Source organism: Bos indicus, chromosome X (assembly GCF_029378745.1).
Source record: "Bos indicus isolate NIAB-ARS_2022 breed Sahiwal x Tharparkar chromosome X, NIAB-ARS_B.indTharparkar_mat_pri_1.0, whole genome shotgun sequence".
NCBI lineage: Eukaryota > Metazoa > Chordata > Mammalia > Artiodactyla > Bovidae > Bos > Bos indicus.
In genome coordinates this window covers 54,486,458-54,511,313 of record NC_091789.1, presented here as the reverse complement: position 1 = coordinate 54,511,313, position 24,856 = coordinate 54,486,458, and the positions used below count along the sequence as shown (strand labels likewise).

Sequence of the window (24,856 nt, the reverse complement as noted above, 5' to 3'; positions counted from 1 at the left end):
ATCACCACTAAGCCGTTTACCAGGTCTCCGGGCCAAGGCAGGGCTGACTTAGAGCACCCAGACCACATGGGTGTGTGTCCGCACAGGCGGAAGGGGGCGACACGGCACACTAACGCATGAAATTTTAGCCGGGGGCGTCCATTGCCCGAGAGCCTGCAGTCACCGCGGGAACGAATGTTCGGTGGGAACCAATCGAGAGGCAGGACCAGGGTGAGTGTGCACAGGCGCTCTGCCTATGCTGAGCTGCAGGTCGCAGTACACGCCTGGGTTCTGTAGGGAGGGTTCAGTCTTTCCGGCTGCGGAGGGAGCGGGAGACGGTTCAAGATGGAGTCCGACGCGCACGGTGGAGGAGCCAGCAGGGCAGCCGATGAACACCCAGGTGCCGTGGAATTTGCAGTGGGCACAGCACGTGGTAGCTGCAGCCAGCCGGGTGGTGCTGGTGGCCAGGATGACCCTGACGACCCAGCTGGCCCTGGTGATGCCGTCAGCCGTGGAGTTCATGGAGGCGCTGGTGACCTGGCTGGTCCCAGAGGCCCCAGCGCTGCAGGAGAGTCAGGTGGTGCAGCTGCTGCCATTCCGCACATCCCAGGGCCATCACACGCTCCAGGGCCTGGTGGAGATACTCCACCTGGAGCCGCAGTTCTGAGTAATCGAGCCGTCCAGTTGTATCCTATTCCAGGAACCCCAGCGGGCCAGGCGGCCGCGGGGGCCAGGATGTGAGCTAGGGGTGGTTTGGCGGGGGCGGGGGCGGGGGGGGGGGGCGGTTACAAGTGGTGCTAAAGTGTAGGAGGAGCGTACTCTGGGGGGCTGGAGGATATGGGTGAGGGGTGGTCTGGCTGTGAGGGGAAGACAGTGAGGAAAAGCACCCTGAAGGGAACCAGAGAGTCGGGAGGTGATATCCACGGTGTCTGCCAGTGGCCTTGTGGTAGAATGCGTGTTTCCGTGAGCAGGGAGCCTGTGGTACAGGCAAAATGAATAGTGTGGATGGTGGTGAGGAAAAGCAACCTGAAGGGTCCCAGAGGGTCGTGCAGTGATATCCGGGGTGTAACTCAGGGTATAGGCTGAGAGGTCCGGACTTTCTAGGCGGCCTCCTTGTGGGAGAAAGCGGGTCTCAGTGGGCAGGGATCCCGACGTACAGGCAAAATGAGAAATGCGGTTGGTGCCTTAACCTCATGTCCACCAGCAGCCTCACTGTGCCTTTCGCATCACACGTGGATGCGGGCCTTGCCCGCCACTTCCTGACTGTACGTACCCAACTGCGAGGGCCGATTCGGAAGGAGCTCGACGTTAATGGCCGCATGCTGGTTCTGTGAGTTCTAAAGGGGTCCAGGGCCGGGGAGAGGGTGGTGGGTGGTGGGTGGTGGCCAAGGCCAGTCTGGGCCCAGGAGGAGCCATAACGGACGGTTAAGCCTAAAGGAAAAGTGTGGTGCTCTGGGCTTGTCGGTGTGCGGGAACGGAGGGAGGACGTGCTCCTCTTCCTCCTTCTCGGAGGAAAGTTGAATGACATTTTCCCTCCCTTTCAGCCGATTGACTGCTGAAGACCCTGGCCTGCTCCAGAACTCCATCGTCTTCTGTCTGGAGCAGCTTTCCCTGGTGATGCGGTCCTTGCAGCACTTTGGGGGCCGTGTTTCTCGGCACAGAAGAGGGGTTTAAACCTAGCCTATGTGCCCTAGCTTCAGGCGTCGTTCCCCAGGGCGTTGCTTTCTGCAGTACTTTGATCGGGCTTCATCTTATGTCTGTGCTGCTTTTTGGGGCTCAGTGTCTACATAGTTGTTTGGTGATTGTTAACTGCGGAAAATAAAACTGAGCTTTTGTGCTGTCTCTGACTTTATTTTTAGCTTCTGCACTTCCTCATACTGCATGTGTCTTTCAGTTGGAGGGGAGGTTCTGAGATCCAAGTGTTCGAGGACTACAACGTAATTGAAGACAATGTAAGAAGTGGGAGAATAAGAAAGTTGTATACTGTCATTCGGTAATAATTTTGGAGTATTTTATGATTTTATAGTTATATTAAATGTTAAGAGTTACCAGAGGCCTTCCCTGGTGGCTCAGATGGTAAAGAATCTGCCTGCAGTGTGGTAGACCGGGTTCAAACTCCGGGTTGTGAATATCCTCTGGAGAAGGTAATGGCAATCCACTCCAGTATTTTTGCCTGGAGAAATCCTGGACAGTGGAGCTTGCAGGCTACAATTCATGGGCTTGCAAGGAGTTGGACTCCACAGAGCAAGTGCACTTTTCACTTTTCATTTAACACCTGAAGGATGTTGTTTCTTCAGTCTATAATTCATGGCCAACTATTTGTGCCCCCATGGACTGTAGCATACCAGACTCCTTTGTCCTCCACTATCTCCTGGAATTTACTCCAGTTCATGTCCATTGAGTGGGTTATGCTATCTACCCATCTCATCCTCTGTCTCCCCCTTCTCCTGTTGCCTTCAGTCTTCCCCAGCATCAGGGTCTCTTCCAGGTAGTTGGCCCTTCACATCAGGTAGCCAAAGTATAGGAGCTTCAGGATCAGCATGAGTCCGTCCAATGAATATTCAGGGTTGACTTCCTTTAGGATTGACTGGTCTGTTCTCCTTGCAGTCCAAGTCCTCTCAAGGGTATCCGTGAACCCTGAAACCTTGCTCTACTCACTAATTAATTGTAATAGCTCTTTTCTACGTCCCACTGGACTTCATCCATAGACAATCATTTTGTCTGTAAATAAATACACATTTCTTTCTTTCTTTCCAATTTATGCGTTTTAACTGATTTCTTTTAAAATGAAAGCTCCAACACTTTGGCCACCTGATTTGAAGAGGTGACTCACTGGCAAAGCCCCTAATGCTGGGAACGATTGAAGGCAGGAAGATAAGGGGACGATGGAGGATGAGATGGTTGGATGGCTATTAAAAAGAACACACTGGAATCAGCTCTAACGAGGTGGATGAAACTGGAGCCTTTTATACAGGGTGAAGTAAGTCACAAAGAAAAACGCCAATACGGTATAGTAATGCATATATGTCGAATTTAGAAAGATGGTAAGGATGACCCTATATGCAAGACAGCAAAAGAGACACCGAGATAAAGAACAGGCTGTTGGGCTGTTTGGGAGAAGGCGAGGGTGGGATGATTTGAGACAATCGCATTGAAACATGTATATTACCACACGAGAAATAGATCGTCAGTCCAGGTTCGATGCATGAGACAGGGCGCTCAGGGCCGGTGCACCGGGATGACCCTGAGGAATTGGATAGGGAGGGAAGTGGGAGTGGGATTCAGAATGTGGGACACATGTACACACATGGCTGACGCATGTCAATGTATGGCAAAAACCAGAACAATATTGTAAAGTAATGAGCCTCCAATTTAAATAAATAAATAAATGTAAAAAGAGGAAAGCCAAAAACATTTGCAAAAATAGATGAAATCAACAAATTCCTTGAATGACCAAAATTCCCAAAACTAACTCAAAAAGAAAGTGAAAACCCTAGATAATCCCTAGGTCTATCAAAGATTTGGAACAGAAAACTCCAGGCCCATGTGACTTAAGTAGTGAATCCTATGAAATACATAAAGGAGAAATATCACCAAACCCATACAAATTCTTTCATAGAGGAGATTTAACAGTTCTCAAATCATTATGGGGCCAGCCTTCCACAATACCAAAATTGGATGAAGACACTGCAAGAAAAGAAAATTATAGAACAATATTCTTCATTAAGCAAAAAAAAAAAAAAATGAAATGTTAGCAAAATTAATCCAGCAATATATAAAGCATTAGGACCAAAAAAGATCTATCCCAAGAATGAAGGATTGGTTATGCATTAAAATATCTTCAACCAGCGTTATTCATCACATGAAGAAAACACAGGAGAAAAACCATATGATCATTTGGATAGATGCCGCAAAAGCATTTGACGATATTCGAGAACCACTATCTTAAAAACTCTTGGAAACCTAGGACTACAAACAGACTTTCTTAATCTGATCAAGGTCACCTACAAAACTCCTACAACTAAAGGTGATAATGGAGGAAAATCGAATCCCTACACTGTGGGTGGGGACGGCTGCTGGCCTTCGATTTGGAGGCCACCGAGAGGCCTATCCAGCCAGGCAGTGAGGATCAAGCAGACTGATTGAAGTAACCTGTCCCCTCCTCGGGCAGTGGCCCTGATCCACTCGCCTCCCGTGGCACCAGTGGTTCCCCGGCAGACGCACACCCCCTATCAGAGAGTGGCGCCCGAGCCCCGTCATCACCCCCAGCAGCACTGTGTCTGTTGACTTGACCCCTTCCAGACACAGACATAGACCAGCACCCAGCAGGCCAGCAGACACAGGGTCACCTTCCAGTTGAGGGCACCTGGCAGCTACAGCCCTCCGGAGAGCTACAAGACCTTGTTCCTGGAGAGGGAAGGCCCGTGAGAGTTGTGCCAGCAGAGGCCATGCGACTAGGGGTTTCCTGGAGGCCACTGTCCTTCCGGCAGCCCTGTGTGAGGCTGTTCGCACCGGTGCTTCTGGCGGGTCTGGGTAAGCCCCTAGCCTGGACTCCATGCCGTCTGTGTGCCTGCAGCCCCAAGAGGCCCAGCCCCATGCCATCTCCAGTGAGTCCAACAGTAGTCCTCGCTTCCCTCCTCAGGCGGCTAAGCACAGTCCACTCCGCATCCCTAGTCTCAGGACTCCAGGACCGGTTCCCCGTCCACCACCATGCAAAGGCACCTGCGCATGAACAAAGCACACAGAGATGCCAATCTGCATGCCTCTGACACGTGCTCTCTGTCTCACACACACACACACACACCCCCCCCATGTGCATGACCCTGTGCACAAACACACTTATACTCCCATGTGCATGCACCTGACCACATGCTCTCTCACACACAGGTACACACACATGTGCTAGCACCTGTGCATAGGCACTGCCTATCTTTCTCGGGCACACACACACACACACAGACATGGACAGGCAGATGCCCATGTGTTGCACCTACCTAGAGACACACGAATGCACACGTCAGCTCCGTGTGGGACACCAGAGGGACAGACCAGGTGTGACACAAAGGGGCCCCACTGCCTTCCGGAAGTTGATGACAAGGATCTGCGCTCAGCAGGATGGTCACCTGTGAGCGTGGCCAGGTTGGCAACGGCACAGACTTGGAGGTGCACAGGGACCAGGGCTCACTTGGGGTTTGCAGGCTTGGACCAGAAACAGTCACGTGCGCTGCAGAGTGTGGCAGTGTCTGCCTGACCATGCGCACTAAGGAGGTGCCCCCCCCCCCCCCCTCCCCCACACACACACCCAGAGGCATCACCACTAAGCCGTTTACCAGGTCTCCGGGCCAAGGCAGGGCTGACTTAGAGCACCCAGACCACATGGGTGTGTGTCCGCACAGGCGGAAGGGGGCGACACGGCACACTAACGCATGAAATTTTAGCCGGGGGCGTCCATTGCCCGAGAGCCTGCAGTCACCGCGGGAACGAATGTTCGGTGGGAACCAATCGAGAGGCAGGACCAGGGTGAGTGTGCGCAGGCGCTCTGCCTATGCTGAGCTGCAGGTCGCAGTACACGCCTGGGTTCTGTAGGGAGGGTTCAGTCTTTCCCGCTCCGCAGGTTGGGGGAGAGGGTTCAAGATGGAGTCCGACACTCATGGTGGAGGAGCCAGCAGGGCAGCCAATGAAGACCCAGGTGCCGTGGAATTTGCAACGGGCACAGCACAGGGCAGCCGCAGCGAGCCGGGTGGCGCTGGTGTCCAGGATGACCCTAGAGACCCAGCTTGCCCTGGTTACGCTGTGAGTCGTGGAGTTCATGGAGGCGCTGGTGTCCTGGCTGGTCCCAGAGCCCCCAGCGCTTCAGGAGAGTCAGGTGCCGCAGCCGGTGTTATTCCGCACATCCCGGGGCCATCACACGCTCCTGGGCCTGTTGAAGGCGCTGCACCTGGAGCTGCAGTTCTGAGTAACCGAATCCTCCAGTTGTATCCTATTCCAGGAACCATGGTGGGCCAAGCAGCCGAGCGGCCAATTGTGGACTAGGGGTGGTTTGGGGGGTTGCAAGTGGTTCAAGAATGTAGGAGGAGGGTACTCTGAGGGGCTCGAGGATATGGGTCAGGGGTGGTCTGACTGCCAGTGGAAGATATTGAGGAAAAGCAACCTGAAAGGAACCACAGTGTCGGGCAGTGATATCCAGGGTGTCTGGCGGTGGCCTTGTGGTAGAAGGCATGTTTCCGTGAGCAGGGAGCCTGTCGTACAGGCAAAATGTGTAGTGCGGGTGGTAGTGAGGAAAAGCAACCTGAAGGGTCCCAGAGGGTTGTGCAGTGATATCCAGGGTGTACTCAAGAGTATAGGCTGAGAGGTCCGGACTTTCTAGGCAGCCTCCTTGTGGGAGAAGGCGGGCCTCAGCGAGCAAGGATCCTGACGTACAGGCAAAATGAGAAATGCAGATGGTGCCTTAACCTTATGTCCACCAGAAGCCTCAGTGTGCCTTTCTCATCACACGCGGAAGCGGACCTTGCCCGCCACTTCCTGACTACACGTATTCAATTGCGAGGGCGGATTCGGAAGGAGCTGTACGTTAATGGCCGCATGATGGTTCTGTGAGTTCTAAATGGGTCCAGAGCCGGGGAGAGGGTGGTGGGTGGTGGGTGGTGGCCAAGGCCAGTCTGGGCCCAGGAGGAACCATAATGGACGGTTAAGCCTAAAGGAAAAGTGTGGTGCTCTGGGCTTGTCGGTGTGCGGGAACAGAGGGAGGACGTGCTCCTCTTCCTCCTTCTCGGAGGAAAGTTGAATTTCATTTTCCCTCCCTTTCAGCCGATTGACTGCTGAAGACCCTGGCCTGCTCCAGAGGTCCATCGCTTTCTGTCTGGAGCAGCTTTCCCTGGTGATGCGGTCCTTGCAGCACTTTGGGGCCCCTGTTTCTCAGCACCGAAGAGGGGTTTAAACCTAGCCTATGTGCCCTAGCTTCAGGTGGTCTTTCCCCAGGGCATTGCTTTCTGCAGTACTTTGATCGGGCTTCATCTTATGTCTGTGCTGCTTTTTGGGGCTCAGTGTCTACATAGTTGTTTGGTGATTGTTAACTGCAGAAAATAAAACTGAGCTTTTGTGCTGTCTCTGACTTTATTTTTAGCTTCTGCACTTCCTCATACTGCATGTGTCTTTCAGTTGGAGGGGAGGTTCTGAGATCCAGATATTCGAGGACTACAACGTAATTGAAGACAATGTAAGAAGTGGGAGAATAAGAAAGTTGTATACTGTCATTTGGTATTAATTTTGGAATATTTTATGATTTTATAGTTATATTAAATGTTAAGATAAATTACCAGAGGCCTTCCCTGGTGGCTCAGATGGTAAAGAATCTGCCTGCAGTGTGGCAGACCGGGTTCAATCTCTGGGTTGGGAATATCCTCTGGAGAAGGTAATGGCAATCCACTCCAGTATTTTTGCCTGGAGAAATCCTGGACAGTGGAGCTTGCAGGCTACAATTCATGGGCTTGCAAGGAGTTGGACTCCACAGAGCAAGTGCACTTTTCACTTTTCATATAACACCTGAAGGATGTTGTTTCTTCAGTCTATAATTCATGGCCAACTATTTGTGCCCCCATGGACCGTAGCATACCAGACTCCTTTGTCCTCCACTATCTCCTGGAATTTGCTCAAATTCATGTCCATTGAGTGGGTTATGCTATCTACCCTTCTCATCCTCTGTCTCCCCCTTCTCCTGTTGCCTTCAGTCTTCCCCAGTATCAGGGTATCTTCCAGTTAGTTGGCCCTTCACATCAGGTAGTAAAAGTATAGGTGCTTCAGGATCAGCATCAGACCGTCCAATGAATTTTCAGGGTTGATTTCCTTTAGGATCGACTGGTCTGTTCTTGCAGTCCAATTCTATCAAGAGTATCCTTGTATCCTGAAACCTTGCTAAACTCACTAATTAATTTTAGTACCTCTTTTCTAAGTCCCATTGGACTTCGTACATAGACAATCATTTTGTCTGTAAATAAATACACATTTCTTTCCAATTGATGAATTTTAACTGATTTCTGTTAAAATGAAAGCTCCAACACTTTGGCCACCTGATTTAAAGAGGTGACTCTTGGCACAGACCCTGATGCTGGGAAAGTTTGAAGGCAGGAAGAGAAGGGGGCGATGGAGGATGAGATGGTGGATGGCATCAACGACTCGATGGACATGAATTTGAGCAAGTTGCAGGGGATTGTAAAGGACAGGGAATCCTGGAGTGCTGCAGTCCTTGGGTTTGTAAAGAGTTGGACATGACTAAATGAGCAGCAACAGGCAGAGGGAAGATGCTGGTGGGTTGTGTGGTTCGGCCCCTCACCATCTGCTGTCTTTGTCTAGTGAGCCCCTTCTGTGGTGCATGCTGGAGAAGTCAAAGTTGCATTGTGGAATGCACATTCTAGATGGGTCCAGGTTGGGCCAGCTAGTTACCCTTGTGCGTGGTGTGGGAGGCAAATGAGATGGGAGTCTCGGTGCCCTTCCTGGGAGGCACAGAGACTCAGAGTAGAGTGCCTGTGTGTGGTGAGAGGTAGGTTGCAGCCCTGGGGGTTCTCTGCTTATGGCAGCTGACTGGGAGCATCTTTTTTTGCAGCCAGGCACTCGGTGGTGGTGGCTTTCTGTTGGTGGCCTATAGTCAACTGTCCTGGGAGTGTGCAGCACAGAGATCAACAAAGGCAGGGCCCCTTCTGTGTGTGGAGATCCCGTTGTTAAAGCTCCAACAGTGCCACCGGAAGCCCGAGGGTGGGAGCCTCTTGAGTGACACCTGCACCTCTGCGCAGCCTCTGGGGGAGCGCAGGGCTGGGGACAGAGGGAACCAGCCCCTCAGGTGGAGGAGTGGCCTGGAAATAGGTGAGAGGATCTTAGAGAGGCCCTGTCATCTCTGGGCCTTGAGATGAGAGGGGTGTTGTTGGCTCAGGAGAAGGAGGGTCCACACCACTGGCCAGGCCAGCTGGGGAAGCCTGGGCCCGCCCACCCAAAAGGGAACACAAGGAGGGGAGGGCACCCCTGAGCGGAATTGGAGAGAAAGTAGAGTGACCATAGGTCACCACAGCTGGTGTCACCTCCACAGCTCCTCTGATTCCAGGAACTTCCTTAGGACGCGTGGCTTTGTCTTGCTTTAATGCTGTTATGTCAGGAAGTCTTACTTTCCTGTTTCCATCTGTCCCTCAGCTGGAGACCTGTGAGGCCTTGGCTGTCACACCTGTCCGTATAGCTAAGGTGGATTATCAGGCAGGAGAGATGTGGTTTCTACGCTTGGTTTGATCAGTCACTGTCTCCCTAACAAAAAGGCTCATGTGAGCATAGATAGGGAAGCCAGTAACACTGGCCTGTGGACTGAGTGTCCGAGTCCCTCTTCCACTCTCAGTTCCCATATTGAAGCCCTAACCCCAGGGGCTGGAGTTTGGAGATGGGCCTTTGAGATGTACTAGGGTCTAGATGAGCTCCTGACGGTGGTGCCTCCATGGTGGGCTCAGTGAGGATGCCCATCATTCCTGACCCCCCACCTTGGGGAAGACCCCTCTTCCTAGAGATCTTACTCTTCCCCTGCTGTGTGTGTTTTACTTTGAGTTTTATTGTGGGGAGGTGTTGGAGGGTGTGGGGGAGGGACATTAACACTTATCACCTTGAGGAGATATTTAGGAGCCTCGGTCAAGGCCTTGGGAGTAGAAACCCACGGTCCTTCTCTCGGTGGCATCTCTGTGTACACTTGGCTGTGTCCATTCCACACAATCTGGGCCCACACAGGAGGGGCCTGTATGCGTAGGCCACTGGGGGGCCCTGAAGGGAGCTTGGTTTCATGAGCGAGTTGAATCCCTCTGGCCTCACGGGGTCTCCCTAGTGGCACATGTGTAGCCAGGCACGTTGGGCAGTAACCAATCTGGTGCGAGGAGGTGCCGTTAAGGGAGTCTGTGCAGGTGCACCTAGCATCCTTTCACAGAAGGGGAAGGACTTCGTGAGGGGCTCAGTCTCTCTTCAGCTCCTGTTGACCTCTAGGAAGGACGTGTGGCGGCCATGGAGTCCTTTGACAGTGGCTCAGGTTTTGTGGGCAGTGGAGAGGGTATTGAAAGAATGTCGCATGATTTTGGAGCCCACAGATCCATGGGAAACTGAGAGCAGGCCACAGATTAGGGCGCTATGGCTGGGGTGAACCCCGAGGTCCTGGGGGCATCAACTGTCCCAGTGCAAAGGGCACAGGCTTTGGCCTTGTGTGGAGCCCCAGGAGGCCCAGTGCTGGAGTTGTATCCTTTCCAAGGAGCTTACAGGTTCACCGGGGCTGTAAGGCAGTGGTTGGCAGAGGAGTGCAGTAAGATGAGCCCTAGAAGCTTCAGAGGCTGCGGGGTAGGGGGTGCCACTGGGGTACAGAAGGGAAGGAAGTCTGGGACCAAAGGAGTCCAAAACTAGCAGCCCATGAGCTGCTGCCAGATGGCCAGGGGGACTTGTGGGTGGCCTGATGGTCTGTGGTGCACAGTTCCCCCAAGGCGACCTGGGGTTAGGAGGGCCTCAGCCAGACCTGGGGGCCAGAACCAGGATGTCCACATGAGCTGGCCCTTAATCAAATATGCCAGCACCCTCTCGGTGTCCTCCCCGTCCTACCTGAATGTGGACGTGGTCAGCAGGTACCTGACCCAGGATGCTGACCTCAGCCCCGAAGCTGTTGAGAGGGAGCTGGTGGTGACTGGCAGTGACCTGATGTTGTTAGTGGACAAAAGAACTGGGGAGGTGGTGGTGCGCCCATCTCTGCCTCTGCCAAGCCCCACCTTTACACATGCGGAGGCCAAAGGCTTGGTGAGGTGGGGCTGGACCACTGCAGTTGTCACGCTGGATGTCCACATTGATGGACCCACTGGAGAGTGCAAAGCAGGGAGTGCAGCACTTTGTGCCCCCTTCTTTTTGAATTCTCAGCTGGAAAAGGGAGGGTGAGGCCACAAGAATGTCCTGTCCTAAGTGGTGCGCCCTTCCCTAGGCCAGGATTTTTGCATTATTTGCCACTTGATTGGGAGCCTAATTGTTGGCCCCTGCTGGCCATTGAACACCCTCTGACCTCTTGTTTTGACTGGTGCTTCAATACTGGTTACCACAGATAGGAAAACTGAGCTATGTTCTGTGTTTGAGTTTCTTTTCAGCGGCCAGATTTTCTTGCCTCCGTCCTTGAGTGGGAGGGGAGGTTCTGGGTCCAGATAGTCAATCATCACAAAGCAACTGAAGGCAATTTAGGAAACGGAAGAAAATAAAAAGTATTGGGGCCCTGTTGTTCAGCATTGGCCACTGTCTACCTTTTGGAATACTTTGGTAGTTCTGAGTTGTAGGTGTACATTGAATGTATACAACAGTTGTATCAATGAGTAAGGTTTCTAAGGTTTGGGATTAACTGTTTTCTGGGGTTTTCTCATCTAACATCTGAGCTTTACCTCTGTCTAAAACTTCTTCAAACATCGCATTGAACTGATGCGTAAAAGGTGCATTGTAATGTAATTGCTCAAGACTTAAATTCGCCTCAGTTTTACCCCATTATACATAACGTCTCAGTGGGATTCTTGTAGTCTCTGTATGAATGGTTCTGTTTTTAATATAGATTCTGGGAGGTATATCTACAATACAGAATTGCTCTTCAGAAAATGTGCTGCCCCCACCAGAATGCTGTTTTCCTCACACCCGTTTTTACTATTAGATCTGTTTCCTGCCCTAGTCAAACAAACAAAACACCTCAGTTTTCATGAGCAAAGAATCCAGTAACACTAGAATAAAACTTTGTGCTTTACTGGCCCTGTTTTATGCCAAGAAAAGAAAAGTGCTGGAATGATGTGTTAAGTGTTCCCAGGATGAGGGGGGAGGCAGTTAGTGTAATCTTGAGAAAATGTAATTAAAATAAAAAATCGTTTGCAGGCTCTGTGCTAATGCACGTTAACCTGCGTTATCATGTCTAACAGTCATGATACCTCTTGGAGTTGAGGGGCTGAAGCTGAGAGGCTCGGTAACGTTCTTCAGTTCTCTCAGCTAGGATCTCAAATCCAGAGAGAGGCTGGATTTGAATCTATGCCCTTTTGATTCAAGCTTCTACATTTAAAAAATTGGAGGCTAATTACTTACAATATTGTCGTGGTTTTTGCCATACATTGACAAGAATTAGCCATGGGTGTACATGTGTTCTGGAGAAGGCAATGGCACCCCACTCCACTACTCTTGCGTGGAAAATCCCATGGACGGAGGAGCCTGGTAGGCTGCAGTCCATGTGGTCACTAAGAGTCAGACATGACTGAGCGACTTCACTTTGAAGTTTCACTATCATGCATTGGAGAAGGAAATGGCAACCCACTCCAGTATTCTTGCCTGGAGAATCCCAGGGACGGTGGAGCCTGGTGGGCTGCCGTCTATGGGGTCGCACTGAGTCAGACGCGACTGAAGCGACTTAGCAGCAGCAGCAGCAGCAGTACATGCGTTCCCCATCCTGGACACTCCTCCCACGTCCCTCCCCATCCCATCCCTCAGGGTCATCCCAGTGCACAGGGCCTGAGCACCCTGTCTCATGCATCAAAACTGGACTGGTGATCTATTTCACATATGGTAAAAATACATGTTCCAATGATGTTCTCTAGATGTTCTTTACATCTGTGTCTCTTCTGCTGTCTCACATATAGGGTCAGTGCTACCACCTTTCTAAATGACATATCATATATATGCATTAATATACTTTATTGGTGTTTTTCTTTCTGACTTACTTCACTGTATGATAGGCTCCAGTTTCATCCACCTCATTAAAAGTGATTCAAATTCATTCTTTCTCATAGCTGAGTAATATTCCATTGTGTATGTGTACTTGGCTTTGTTATCCATTCCTCTAAGGATGGACCTCTTGGGTGTTTCCATGTCCTAGCTATTGTACACAACGTTGCTATGAACATTGGGGTACACGTGTCTCTTTCAATTCTGGTTTCCTTGGTGTGTACGCCCAGCAGTGGGATTGCTGGGTCATATGGCAGTTCTATTTCCAGTTGTTTTTTTTTTTTTTTTTTTTTTTTAACGAATATCCACACTGTTGTCCATAGTGGCTGTACTAGTTTGCATTCCCACCAACAGTGTAAGAGGTTTCCCTTTTCTCCATACCCTCTCCAGCATGTATTGTTTGTACACTTTTTGATAGCACCCATTCTGACCGGCGTGAGATGGTACCTCATTGTGGTTTTGATTTGCATTTCTGTGATAATGAGTGATGTTGGGCATCTTTTCATGTGTTTGTTAGCCATCTGTATGTCTTCTTTGGAGAAATGTCTGTTTAGTTCTTTGGCCCATTTTTTGATTGGGTCGTTTATTTTTCTGGCATTGAGCTACATGAGCTGCTTGTGTACTTTTGAGATTAATTCTTTCTCAGTTGCTTCGATTGCTGTTATTTTTTCCCATTCTGAAGGCTGTCTTTCACCTTGCTTATACTGTCCTTTGTTGTGCAAAAGCGTTTAAGTTTAATTAGGTCCCGTTTGTTTATTTTTGCTTTCATCTCCCTTGCTCTGGGAGGTGGGTCATTGAGGATCCTTTTTGGATTTATGTTATAGAGTGTTTTTCCTATGCTTTCCTCTAATAGATTTATAGTTTCTGGTCTTACATTTATATCTTTAATCCATTTTGAGTTTATTTTTGTGAATGGTGTTAGGGAGTGTTCTAGTTTCATTCTTTTACAAGTGGTTAACCAGTTTTCCCAGCACCATTTGGTAAAGAGAGTGTCCTTTCTTCATTGTATGTTCTTACCTCCTTTGTCAAGATAAGGTGTCCATTGGTACGTGAATTTATCTCTAGGCTTTCAATTCTATTCCATTGATCTGAATTTCTGTCTGTGTGTGAGTACCATACTGTCCTGATGACTGAAGCTTTGTACAATAGCCCGAAGTCAGGCAGGTTGATTCCTCCAGTTCCATTCTTCTTTCTCAAGATTGCTTTGGCTATTCGAGTTATTTTTTTGTATTTCTCTACAAATTGTGAAATTATTTGTTATAGCTCTCTGAAAAATACCATTGAAGCTTCCACTTTTCTTGGCCACGGTACCACACGAGCCTCAGTGCTGCGGCAGGAGACTGGGATAGTGCTTTTCCTGCTGGAGGCTTCAAGGAGCATCTGTGTGAATAATGCAAATGTGGCACTGGGCAAGTGCAAGAACAGTAGATGATGGCATTGAGGAGAAGAAAGGTTGATGAGAAGCCCAGTCCTGACTTTACAGTGGCTTCCCTGTCCTGCGAAGTCCTTTTGAATCTTGAAACTTTGTTTGACCCCTTTGAGGGCGATATACCATAGTGTACCTGCTCCCAGCCACCCTGCCCTCTCTCCTCTCTCTGATTCAGGGACTTAGTAGCTAAGAAATAAAAAGTAGAACACAGTCTTTGCCACCCCAGAAGTCATCGCCACAAAGGCAGAATAAAAACAGGTGTCTTACTGAGCTGGCATGGTACCAGAATCTGATGTACGTCACAGGCAATCTCCTGAGAGATTCCAGAGACAGAGAGAACTCTCAGCCCTCTGTATAGCCAGCAGATCTGACTCCTTACCTACTTCTCCTCATGTAAGAGGACTTCACACCACCAGGTCTCACTTTTGCTTCATCCTAAGTATGCCCAGCAGGTGCGGTGACTCTTATGTATTAGTTAATTGATGTTTGGGACTTAGATTTGAACCCCACCCCATCTGCTGCCCCTTCCAAATTCATATTTGAAGTCTTTAAATCCAGTATGGCTCTATCTGGGCCTCCCACATGGAGCAGTGGTAAAGAATCCACCTACCAACGCACAGGATGCAAGAGACGGCGGTACAGTCCCTGGGTCGGGAAGATCCCCTGGAGAAGGGCATGGCAACCCATTCCAGTATTCTTGCCTGGAGAATCTTACGGATAGAGGAGCCTGGTGGGCTACACTCTATGGGGTCGCAAAGAGTCAGACACAACAGACTGTGCACACGCGCACACGCATGCACACACACTCAGCTCTATTTGCAGAAAGGGCTCTCAAGAACATGATTAATGTTACATGAAGTCCTATGAATGGAGCCCTGCCGTAGAGATGATCATATGAAGGAAAGTGAGACAGAAAGACAAGTATCATGTTATATTACTAATATGTGGAATCTAAAATGTGATACAAAAGAATTTATTCACAAAGCAGAAACAGAAGCTTGCAGGTGTAGAAAACAAACTCATGATTATCAAAGGGGAAAGGCTTGGTAGGGATACATTTAGAGTTTGGGATTAGCAGTTACAGACTGCTGTATATGAAATAGAAAAACAATTAGTTTCTACTGTAGAGTGCATAAAGCTATATTCAGTAGCTTATAATTAGCTATAATGGAAAATAATATGAAAAAATATATACAACTGAATTACTTTGCTGTACACCAGAAAATAGCACAACACTGTAAATCAAATATACTTCAAATTTCTACCAAAAGAATGAGGCCTTGGTCTCACAAGCATTCGTCTGACTGTGCACACTTGCACATGCACACATAAACAAACACTTCCGTGTCCTTATAAGAGGACATCTGAGAGCACATGCATTCTCTCTCTCCCCCTCACCGTGCCTCCACCTTTCTTATCTCTCTGTTTCCACATGTGCACTGACGAAAGACCACAAGGCAGTATAGATGGTGGCTGTCTACAGCCTAGAAAAAGGGTCCTCACTGGAAGCCAAATTTACTGGCTCCCTGATTGTGAACTTATAGCCTCCAGAACTGTGAGAGAATAAGTTTCAGTTCTTTAGTCCACCCAGTGTGGATCAGGGGAGTGATTCAGCATCTTGTTACAGCATCTAAAGCATACTAATCCAATTGGTTTATACTAGTGAAATACTAGCTTCTCATCTTTATGACAGGACCCAGTTTCGCAATTGGGAGCCAGGTGCCAACTGAAGTTAGGTGTTTCCCCTCCAATGGAAACTGGGAGAAAGAGAGTGCTGTCTTGATTGATGTTTACATTCCAAAGAGATGTTTCCTAGGTCCTTGAAAAAGACATTTCTGGGTTATAAAGCTGAACAGGAGGTTTTTATGGCCTTGAAAAGTATAGTCGTACTTTCAGGGACTTTCCTGGCAGTCCAGTGGTTAGGCTTCTGAGCTTCAACTGCAGGGTGTACTGGTTCGATCCTGGTCAGGGAAGCAAGATCCTGACTGCAGATCATGGTGCAGTGAGTGCGTGTGTGCTCAGTTGCTCAGTCGTATCCAATTCTCTGTGACCCTCTAGACTGTAGCCCACCAGACTCCTTTATCCTTGGGATTCTCCAGGCAAACATACTGGAGTGGGTTCCCATTTCCTCCTTCATGCTGCAGACAAAACATGAAAAAACAAAATGAAATTATATGCATAGTTTCGAAGGGAGACACAGAAACAACTTATACGTTTCTAAACAAATGATTTAAGGAAAGGAGGGGCCACCTCCCCCCTTATTTTCAACAGGGAATATTGGGGCTCTTAGTTTTAATTTGTGTGTAGTCTTACAGTAGCTCTTTCTACAATCTGGCGCATCCTGCAAACTTGCTAAACTCCATCATTAGACTAGTCGTTCTTTTGGAGACTCCACCAGATTTTCTGTATGGGTGTACATGTCTGCAAATAAAGGCAGTTTTTCTTCTTTCTCTCCAATCTGGATGCTCACATTACATTTATTGCTCCATTTCTCTCATTATGTGTTGGACTCTCCCAGTTTTCTGCATGCCTGGTTAATTTAGATTGGCTATCAGGCATTACGATTTCACCCAGGGTTCTGGGTATTCTTTGTATTCTGAAATATATGCATAAGCTTTGATCTGAGATGCTGTGAAGTGACTTTGAAATAGTTGGAAGCTTTTGATATTTGCTTTGAAGATTTGCTAGGTGGGGCCAGAGCACCTTTCAGTGTCAGTTCAGTCACCCAGTCGTGTCCGACTCTTTATGGCCCCATGGACTACAGCACACCAACTCCCAGAGTTTACTCAAACTCATGCCCATTGAATTGGTGATGCCATCTAACCATCTCGTCCTCGGTTGTCCCCTTTTCCTCCTGCCTTCAGTATTTCCCTGCATCAGGGTCTTTAAAATGAGTCAGTTCTCTGCATCAGGCCGCCCAAGTATTGGAGTTTCAGCTTCAACATCAGTCCATCCCATGAATATTCAGGATTCATTTCCTTTAGGATGGACTGCTTGGATGTCTTTGCAGTCCAAGGGACTCTCAAGAGTCTTCTCCAACACCACAGTTCAAAAGCATCAATTCTTTGGCGCTCAGCTTTCCTTATAGTCCAACTCTCACATCCTTCCTTTCGGTGTAGGATTCATATTTTCCCCACACTACTCAGGCGAGAGTGCTGTGAGCTCTCTGCCCCAGGCCTCCTGAAATTATGAGGTTTCTCACTGTGATCGGTGGGGACAGCCACCAGTCCCTCTCCAGCTTGGGTACTGGGCAGAGTTACCAATTATCCTCTCCAGTGGCCCTTTCCTTAACCTTGAGCACTTTCTTCACAGTCCTGTGGAGGTCAATGGTCTGTGGCAGACTCCAGGGGCCCCTCTCTCCATATGCAGGTTTCTCTCCCACTGTTTGTCCCTTCACTCCCATCTTCTGCCCACCAATCTAGGGCCCTTCGAATTTCAATGCCATTTCCTAAACGCCAGGTATTCATTGGCTTCCACCAGGAAACTCTCTCTCCAGACAGTCAGCTGGGTATAATTGCTGGGCTAACTTGTATACATACCTGTGACTTACTTTTTACATAACTGGAGATTTTATAGTTCTTCATCTCCTACACCTATTTTCCCCACACCCCACCCTTCTGCAAGACACTCATTTGTTCTGTCTCTATGATTCTGCTTTCCTTTTTTTTTTTTTTTTTTAGATTCCACACATAAGAGAGAGCATGCAGTATTTGTCTTCCACCGTCTTGGCTTATTTTGCTCAGCAAAATACCCTCTAGATTCATTCATGTTGTCAAAATGGCAAGATTTCATATTTTATGGCTGAGATATATATGAACTGAGGATGAGATGGTTGGATGGCATCACTGACTCAATGGACACGAGTTTGAGTAAACTCCAGGAGTTGGTGATGGACAGGGAGGCCTGGTGTGCTGCAGTCCATGGGGTCACAAAGAGTTGGACATGACTGAGCGAGTGAACTAAACTGAACCGATACACGCACCACATTTTGTTTGTTCATTCATCTGTTAGCGGATCCTTCTGTTGCTTCCACTTCTTGGCTACTGTAAATAGCACTGCAACAAACATTGGACTTCATATATCTTTTCACATTAGTGCTTTTGTTTTCTTTGAATAAATACTCACATGTGAGATTGCTGGATCATATGACCGTTCAATTTTTAACGTTTTCAGAAACCTCTATACTGTTTTCCATAGTGATTGCATCACTTTACATTCCCAACAGCAACGTACAAGGCTTCCCTTTCTCCACATCCACACCAACACTTGTTATTTGTTGTCCGCCTGGTGACAGCCACTCTGAAAGACTTTGATGATATCACATTGGGGTTTTGATTTGCACTCCCATAGGTATTTGCTCTGGACCTCGGCTTTGTGGTCTGGTACTTCAAGTTAGCAAGAGTACCTACTTGGCAGGGTTGTCATGAGAACTGACTGGTGAGCATGAATTAAGTGGGTAAAATTAGGATACATATGAAGTCAGTATCATGCAAATGTTGGCCACCATTCTTTCTTTGTCTCTTCTTTATTTTTTAATTATGAAAGCACGATAATCTTTTTACAGGAGACTTGGAAAATACAGAACAAAGGTACATATAGTTCTGCGACATATATCACAATTAATTTTCAGTACAGAGATAAGGATTTTTAGTTGGACTTTCAATATCAAACTCTGAAAAATTAATGGAATGAATATACACTAATGTAGAACGATATAGTAGACCTGAAATGCACCATGAACCAATTCAACGTAATTTAGATGTATCTAATTTTCACACATAAGAGTCCCTTGGACTGCAAGGAGATCCAACCAGTCCATTCTGAAGGAGATCAGGCCTGGGAATTCTTTGGAAGGAATGATGCTGAAGCTGAAACTCCAGTACTCTGGCCACCTCATGCGAAGAGTTGACTCATTGGAAAATACTCTGATGCTGGGAGGGATTGGGGGCAGGAGGAGAAGGGGGCTACAGAGGATGAGATGGCTGGATGGCATCACTGACTCGATGGACGGGAGTCTGAGTGAACTCCGGGAGTTGGTGATGGACAGGAAGGCCTGGCGTGCTGCGATTCATGGGGTCGCAAAGAGTCAGACACGACTGAGCGACTGAACTGAACTGAACTGAATTTTCACACAAGAGCAGGATACAAATCCTATTTTAAGTACCCACAGGCTATAAACTAGGAGACACTGGAACATACACAGGGACATAAGAACATGAAAGTGAAAGTGTTAGTCACTCAGTTGTGTCCAACTCTTTGTGATCCCATGGACTGTAGCCTAACAGGCTCCTCTGTCCATGGACATGTCCAGGCAAGAATACTGGAGTGGTTTGCTATTTCCCTGTCCAGGGGATCTTCCTGAGCCAGGGATCAAACCTGAGTCTCCTGCAATTCGAGCAGATTATTTGCTGTCAGGGAGGCACCAGGGAAACCACCAGGGAATCCCATAGGAACATAAAACCAGGTACAAAAGTTCAAACAGAGTCTGCTGTAATATCACTGGAATTGTTAGAAAGCAATATCAAAAGAGATTTGAAAATAACCCCCATAATTTCAAATGCAGTGTGACATTTACCAAGAGAGATCTTTGACTTAGCCATTGAAAGCCTCAATAGTTGGCCACCATTCTTTACTGTGTTGCTGCTATTGTAGTCATCGCTATGTGTACCAGTTACTGTGGCTGCATAAGAAATTACCCTGAAAAGGTGGTGGCTTAAAACCTGCACAAGTTGTGTGCATAGAGTCTGTGGGTTGTGATGCTCCGTGATGTCTCTCTCCGTGATGTCTGAGGCCTTGGCTGGGAAGGCTGAGGCAGGTGGTCACGGAATCCTCTGGGGGCACACTCACTCACATGTCTGCCACCTGGGATGCACAGAAGGCGGTCTCTGAGGACCAGAGCACTTTAGGGGATCTTGGCTTCCTCCCAGTGCGGTGTCCTCTGGGGATATTGTCTTCCCAGAGGCAGCTCAGGGATCCCACCATCCTGCGACCAGTCCAGAAGCAGCACTGCCATCTGCCACTCGGCCTTGGACGTCATACAGCATCACTTTCTGCCGCACTCCCTCAGAACAACCAGTCCCAATCCAGCTTAGACTCAACTGTCGGGGACACGGACCCCACCTCTGTCTGTAGAGAAGGCTGAAAAGCCCACCTCAGCAGAGCACCTGGGCCCGACGGCCATCGTGTCCATTAGCCAGAAAGGCTCCCGGCTACACAGTTAATGATGGTTGTCATGTTTATGTGTGGAGAAAGGTGGGTGAATCCATTCTCTTCACTTGCACAGGGAATGTCCTTTATGAAGGTAGCAGGTAGCTCTGTGGTGTGAGAAAGGTGTTGACTATCCCTGATCAGCCCAGGAGTTTGAGGCATCACCCTCTCCCCCGCTGCCCCTTCTCCTGTCTTCCTCAACACGTGCATCCACTGCCACAGGGTGAAAGGAGCACCTCATGGCAGATTTACGAGTCTTGAGAAGAAAACACCACTCCCCCAGAAGCAGAAGGTGGGAACATCATCTCTTGCCTCATGACATTCCTCATCTAGAAAACAGGGACTATGCCGGCATCTCTATCACAGGATATTCTGAACATTGAATTGTTAAATAAACTCACTCAAAATAGTGCCTGCCCAGCACAAAACAAACCATTCCATTACTCGTAGTGAGGTAAAAATTCACGGGGCACTCAGAGTTTGAGATGAATCTAGAAAGACATATAGAATGCATGGAAAATTAAGTGTTCATGCAGACAATGCTTAAAATTCTCCAAGCCAGGCTTTAGCAATACATGAACTGTGAACTTCCAGATGTTCAAGCTGGTTTTTGAAAAGGCAGTGGAACCAGAGAACAAATTTCCAGCATCCACTGGATCATGGAAAAGGCAAGAGAGTTCGAGAATAGCATCTATTTCTGCTTTATTGACTATGCCAAAGCCTTTGACTGTGTGGATCACAATAAACTGTGGAAACTTTTGAAAAATATGGGAATACCAGGCCACCTGATCTGCCTCTTTAGAAACCTGTATGCAGGTCAGGAAGCAACAGTTAGAACTGGACATGGAGCAACAGCCAGGTTCCAAATAGGAAAAGTAGTACAGCAAGGATGTATATTGTCACCCTGCTTATTAACTTATAGGCAGAGTACATCTTGAGAAATGCTGGGCTGGAGGAAGCACAAGCTGGAATCAAGATTGCCAGGAGAAATATCAATAAGTTCAGATATGCAGATGACACCATTCTTATGGCAGAAAGTGAAGAAGAACTAAAGAGCCGCTTGATGAAAGTGAGAGAGGAGAGTGGAAAAAGTGGGCTTAAAGTTCTACAATCAGAAAACTAAGATCATGGCATCTGGTCCCATCATTTCATGTCAAATAGATGTGGAAAAATTGGAAACAATGACTGAATTTATTTTTTTGTGCTCTAAGATCACTGCAGATAGTAACTGCAGCCATGAAATAAAAACTTTCCTTACTCCTTGGAAGGAAAGTTATGACCAACCTAGACGGCATATTAAATAGCAGAGACATTACTTTGTCATAAAAGGTCCGTCTAGTCAAGGCCATGGTTTTTCCAGTGGTCATGTATGGATGTGATAGTTGGACTATAAAGAAAGCTGAGCTCGGAGAATTGATTATTTTAAACTGTGATGTTGAAGAAAACCCTTGAGAGTCCGTTGGACTGCAAGGAGATCCAACCAGTCCATTCTAAAGGAGATCAGTCCTGGGTGTTCATTGGAAGGACTGATGTTGAAGCTTCAACTCCAGTATTTTGGCTACCTGATGTGAAGAGCTGATTGATTTGAAAAGACCCTTATGCTTGGAGGGATTGAGGGTAGGAGGAGAAGGGGACGACAGAGGATGAGGTGGCTGGATGGCATCACCGACTCAATGGACATGGGTTTGGATGGACTCCGGGAGTTGGTGATGGACAGGGAGGTCTGGCATGCTGCGGTTCATGGGGTCGCAAAGACTCGGCCATGACTGAGGGACTGAACTGGACTGAACTGAAGACAGGCTGTCCAACCTTCCCCTCCATGGCCTGGCACACGAGAGTCACTCGGGGACAAGTGGCTGAATGAGCAGATGGGTGTCAGGACAGCAGAAATTTGCGGCTGAGCTGGGCATCTGATAACATCCATCTTGTGGACAGTCCCTTCCCACCTGAAGGTACAGAGAAGACAAGCCACTTTGTCTTGTTTTGACCAAGAAGAAACAACTGTTACTGAGACAAGAGCCTTCTCCAGCCCAGGAGGCTCCTCAGGGTCCCTTTCATGTCCTCGTTCCTCTGACTGTAAACGAAAGGGTTGAACATGGGAGGTACCAGCGCATACAACACCATGGCCACTGACTCCATGGCTGTGTAGGAGGAAGAGGGGAGCAGGGACACCCCAAACAGGGTCCTATAGAATAATGACACCACAGCAAGGTGGGGACTGCAAGTGGAAAAGGCTTTCAGCTTGTCCTGGGACGACCAAAGTCTCAGGATGGCTGAGAAATTCTGCATGCAGGAGGCAGAGATACAAACAAAGGGAGTGACAAAAAGAAAGCTCCCCATGGTATAAACCACCAACTCACTGAAGCAGACATCTGAGCAGGAGAGCTTTAGCAATGTATAGAGTTCACAGAAGATGTGGTGAATTCAGACACCTTGCGCAGAATGACAGTGTGCTCATGAGGACAGTGTGGATAGGGATAGATGTTTGTGACTATCAGAGCCACAGGCGCTGATGTGATACAGTGTTGGGGGCTCATGGTTGTGGCATAGTGGAGAGGGTGACATATGGCTACAACTCTGTCATAGGCCATCACAGCCAAGAGGACGTTGTCCAGCTATGGAAACAGGAAATACATCTGAGTGAGGCACGCCACGTAGGGGATGGATTGGCTCTGGGTTTGGATGTATAGCAGCATTTTTGGTACAGTGAAAGAGGTGAAGCATGTGTCCACGCTGGACAGGGTGTCTATGAAGACTTACACGGGGGTGTAGAGGTTGGAGGTCGAGCCGATGGCGAGCATGATGAGTACAATCCCCACCACAGCAACCAGGTCCATGGACAGGAACAGACAGAAGAGGAGGGGCTGATATTTGGGCACTCCTCCATCTCCAATGCCTCTAATGGCTCTCTACCACATTCCTCTTCCACTGCGGCCTGTGGCCAACCCTGCTCCCCGGGAAGGGCTCTGGAGACCTCCAAGGAAGCCAGAAGAGCCGTGGCCTCCTCAACTCCTTCCGTCCCCTCCCAAGCAGATGCTTGAACCCCAAGGAGACTGGGGTCTCGGCCCGCCCCGCCACCAGCTCTATCCGGGCCACCTGGGATCCAATAGTGCTCCTCTGTGGCAGACATGGCAGGAGAGACATGCCAGACAGGGATCCTTCTGCAGTGATGCCTGTGGGGAAGATGGCGGCCGCCAGGCTGAGTGTTGCGCTGAGGAGACGCTGTTGGCAGTGGGACCACAGGGTGGGGGTGGGGACAGCAGAGACGTCGGCTGCCCAGGGAACAGGAGTCTGTGAGTTGCTGGTGTGGGCCCCACAACAGGAATGGTGAGGGCGGGAGGAGGGGGGGGGAGGGAGGCCCGCAGACCGGCCCACAAAGACGGAAGCTGAGCCGTCGGTGGATAAGGCGCAAAAGACCCTGATGGGCTGGCGACGGTTAGGTGGAGCTGGAAGGGTCAACCGCGACCACTTCCTCCAGCACCAGCTCTAGGCTCATATGCCAGGAGGCAAGGATTGGCCATGACCGCCGTCCAATGAGTGATCAAGGCTTTCAGATTGCATGGGAGCCTTCCAGCACCAGGTCATACTTTGAGCCCACAGGAGTCCCTTCCTTTCCATTGCTGCTGCTGCTGATGCTGCTGCTAAGTCGCATCAGTCGTGTCCGACTCTGTGCGACCCCATAGACGGCAGCCCACCAGGCTCCCTCATCCCTGGGATCCTCCAGGCAAGAGTACTGGAGTGGGTTGCCATTTCCTCCTCCAGTGCATGAAAGTGAAAAGTGAGTGAAGTCGCTCAGTCCTGTCTGACTCCTAGCGACCCCATGGACTGCAGCCTACCAGGCTCCTCCGTCCAGGGGATTTTCCAGGCAAGAGTAGTGGAGTGGGGTGCCATTGCCTTCTTTGTCCTTTACATTGCACCATTGCAAAAACGAAATGGTAATGTCCCTACAGGCGGCACCCTGGGGTATGGGAAGCTGGGTGTGGTCCCCAGTTGCCACCTTGTGTCAGCTCAGATCATCAGAGATACACTTATTTTAAAAAGTTCATAAAGGCTTGAGAAAGAACATCAAAAGTAAGAGATGGAGAAATTGGAAAACATAAACTGAATTAAATGGGAGCACTGAATATGAAATAGAAAAAAATGAAACAAACTACATAAAACTAAAAGATCATCATATGGTCCAGTTGATTTTAAGCATGGCTGCTCATTAGCAACATATCTGTAGCTTTGGAGAATAAAAGCAATACCTTGGCATTTTTCAAAAAATTCTAAGATAATTCTGATATGTGTCAGGTTTTTCTCTTAAATGGTAGCTTTGGTGATATAGAATTCTGCTACTTTTGTGTTGACCACTCATGGTACAATGGTATTAAGTGAATAATAGTTACTCACTAGTACGTATAATATATATTTTAGAAAACTTATTAATGTTTGCCTAACTAAAAATTTTATGACATTTTGATTCCACTTGTTTGACTTAGTATGAACAGAATGCTAGACTTCTAATTTTAA

At 48.5% G+C, this 24,856-nt stretch overlaps 2 protein-coding genes and 1 pseudogene across 2 annotated transcripts; 2 read left to right on the top strand and 1 right to left on the bottom strand.

Moving 5' to 3' along the window:
• Nucleotides 1-269: 269 nt before the first annotated feature.
• LOC139181130 (EKC/KEOPS complex subunit LAGE3-like) lies at nucleotides 270-1,820 on the top strand. Its single transcript, XM_070783959.1, has 3 exons — nucleotides 270-665; nucleotides 1,184-1,309; nucleotides 1,524-1,820. The coding sequence occupies exons 1-3, from the start codon at nucleotides 325-327 to the stop codon at nucleotides 1,651-1,653; spliced, it is 597 nt and encodes a 198-aa protein (XP_070640060.1). The 5' UTR covers nucleotides 270-324; the 3' UTR covers nucleotides 1,654-1,820.
• A 3,751-nt stretch (nucleotides 1,821-5,571) lies between these two features.
• Nucleotides 5,572-7,076, top strand: LOC139181385 (EKC/KEOPS complex subunit LAGE3-like). Its single transcript, XM_070784652.1, has 3 exons — nucleotides 5,572-5,954; nucleotides 6,447-6,572; nucleotides 6,787-7,076. The coding sequence occupies exons 1-3, from the start codon at nucleotides 5,614-5,616 to the stop codon at nucleotides 6,914-6,916; spliced, it is 597 nt and encodes a 198-aa protein (XP_070640753.1). The 5' UTR covers nucleotides 5,572-5,613; the 3' UTR covers nucleotides 6,917-7,076.
• A 15,272-nt stretch (nucleotides 7,077-22,348) lies between these two features.
• Nucleotides 22,349-23,474, bottom strand: LOC139181512 (olfactory receptor 1E5-like; annotated as a pseudogene).
• Nucleotides 23,475-24,856: the final 1,382 nt, after the last annotated feature.

Coding starts and splice junctions, on each gene's coding strand:
- LOC139181130 (XM_070783959.1), top strand. CDS start 325: ATGGAGTCCGACGCGCACGGTGGAGGAGCCAGCAGGGCAGCCGATGAA. Junction 666..1,183: donor AGTAATCGAGCCGTCCAGTT/GTATCCTATTCC, acceptor CATGTCCACCAG/CAGCCTCACTGTGCCTTTCG. Junction 1,310..1,523: donor AATGGCCGCATGCTGGTTCT/GTGAGTTCTAAA, acceptor CCTCCCTTTCAG/CCGATTGACTGCTGAAGACC.
- LOC139181385 (XM_070784652.1), top strand. CDS start 5,614: ATGGAGTCCGACACTCATGGTGGAGGAGCCAGCAGGGCAGCCAATGAA. Junction 5,955..6,446: donor AGTAACCGAATCCTCCAGTT/GTATCCTATTCC, acceptor TATGTCCACCAG/AAGCCTCAGTGTGCCTTTCT. Junction 6,573..6,786: donor AATGGCCGCATGATGGTTCT/GTGAGTTCTAAA, acceptor CCTCCCTTTCAG/CCGATTGACTGCTGAAGACC.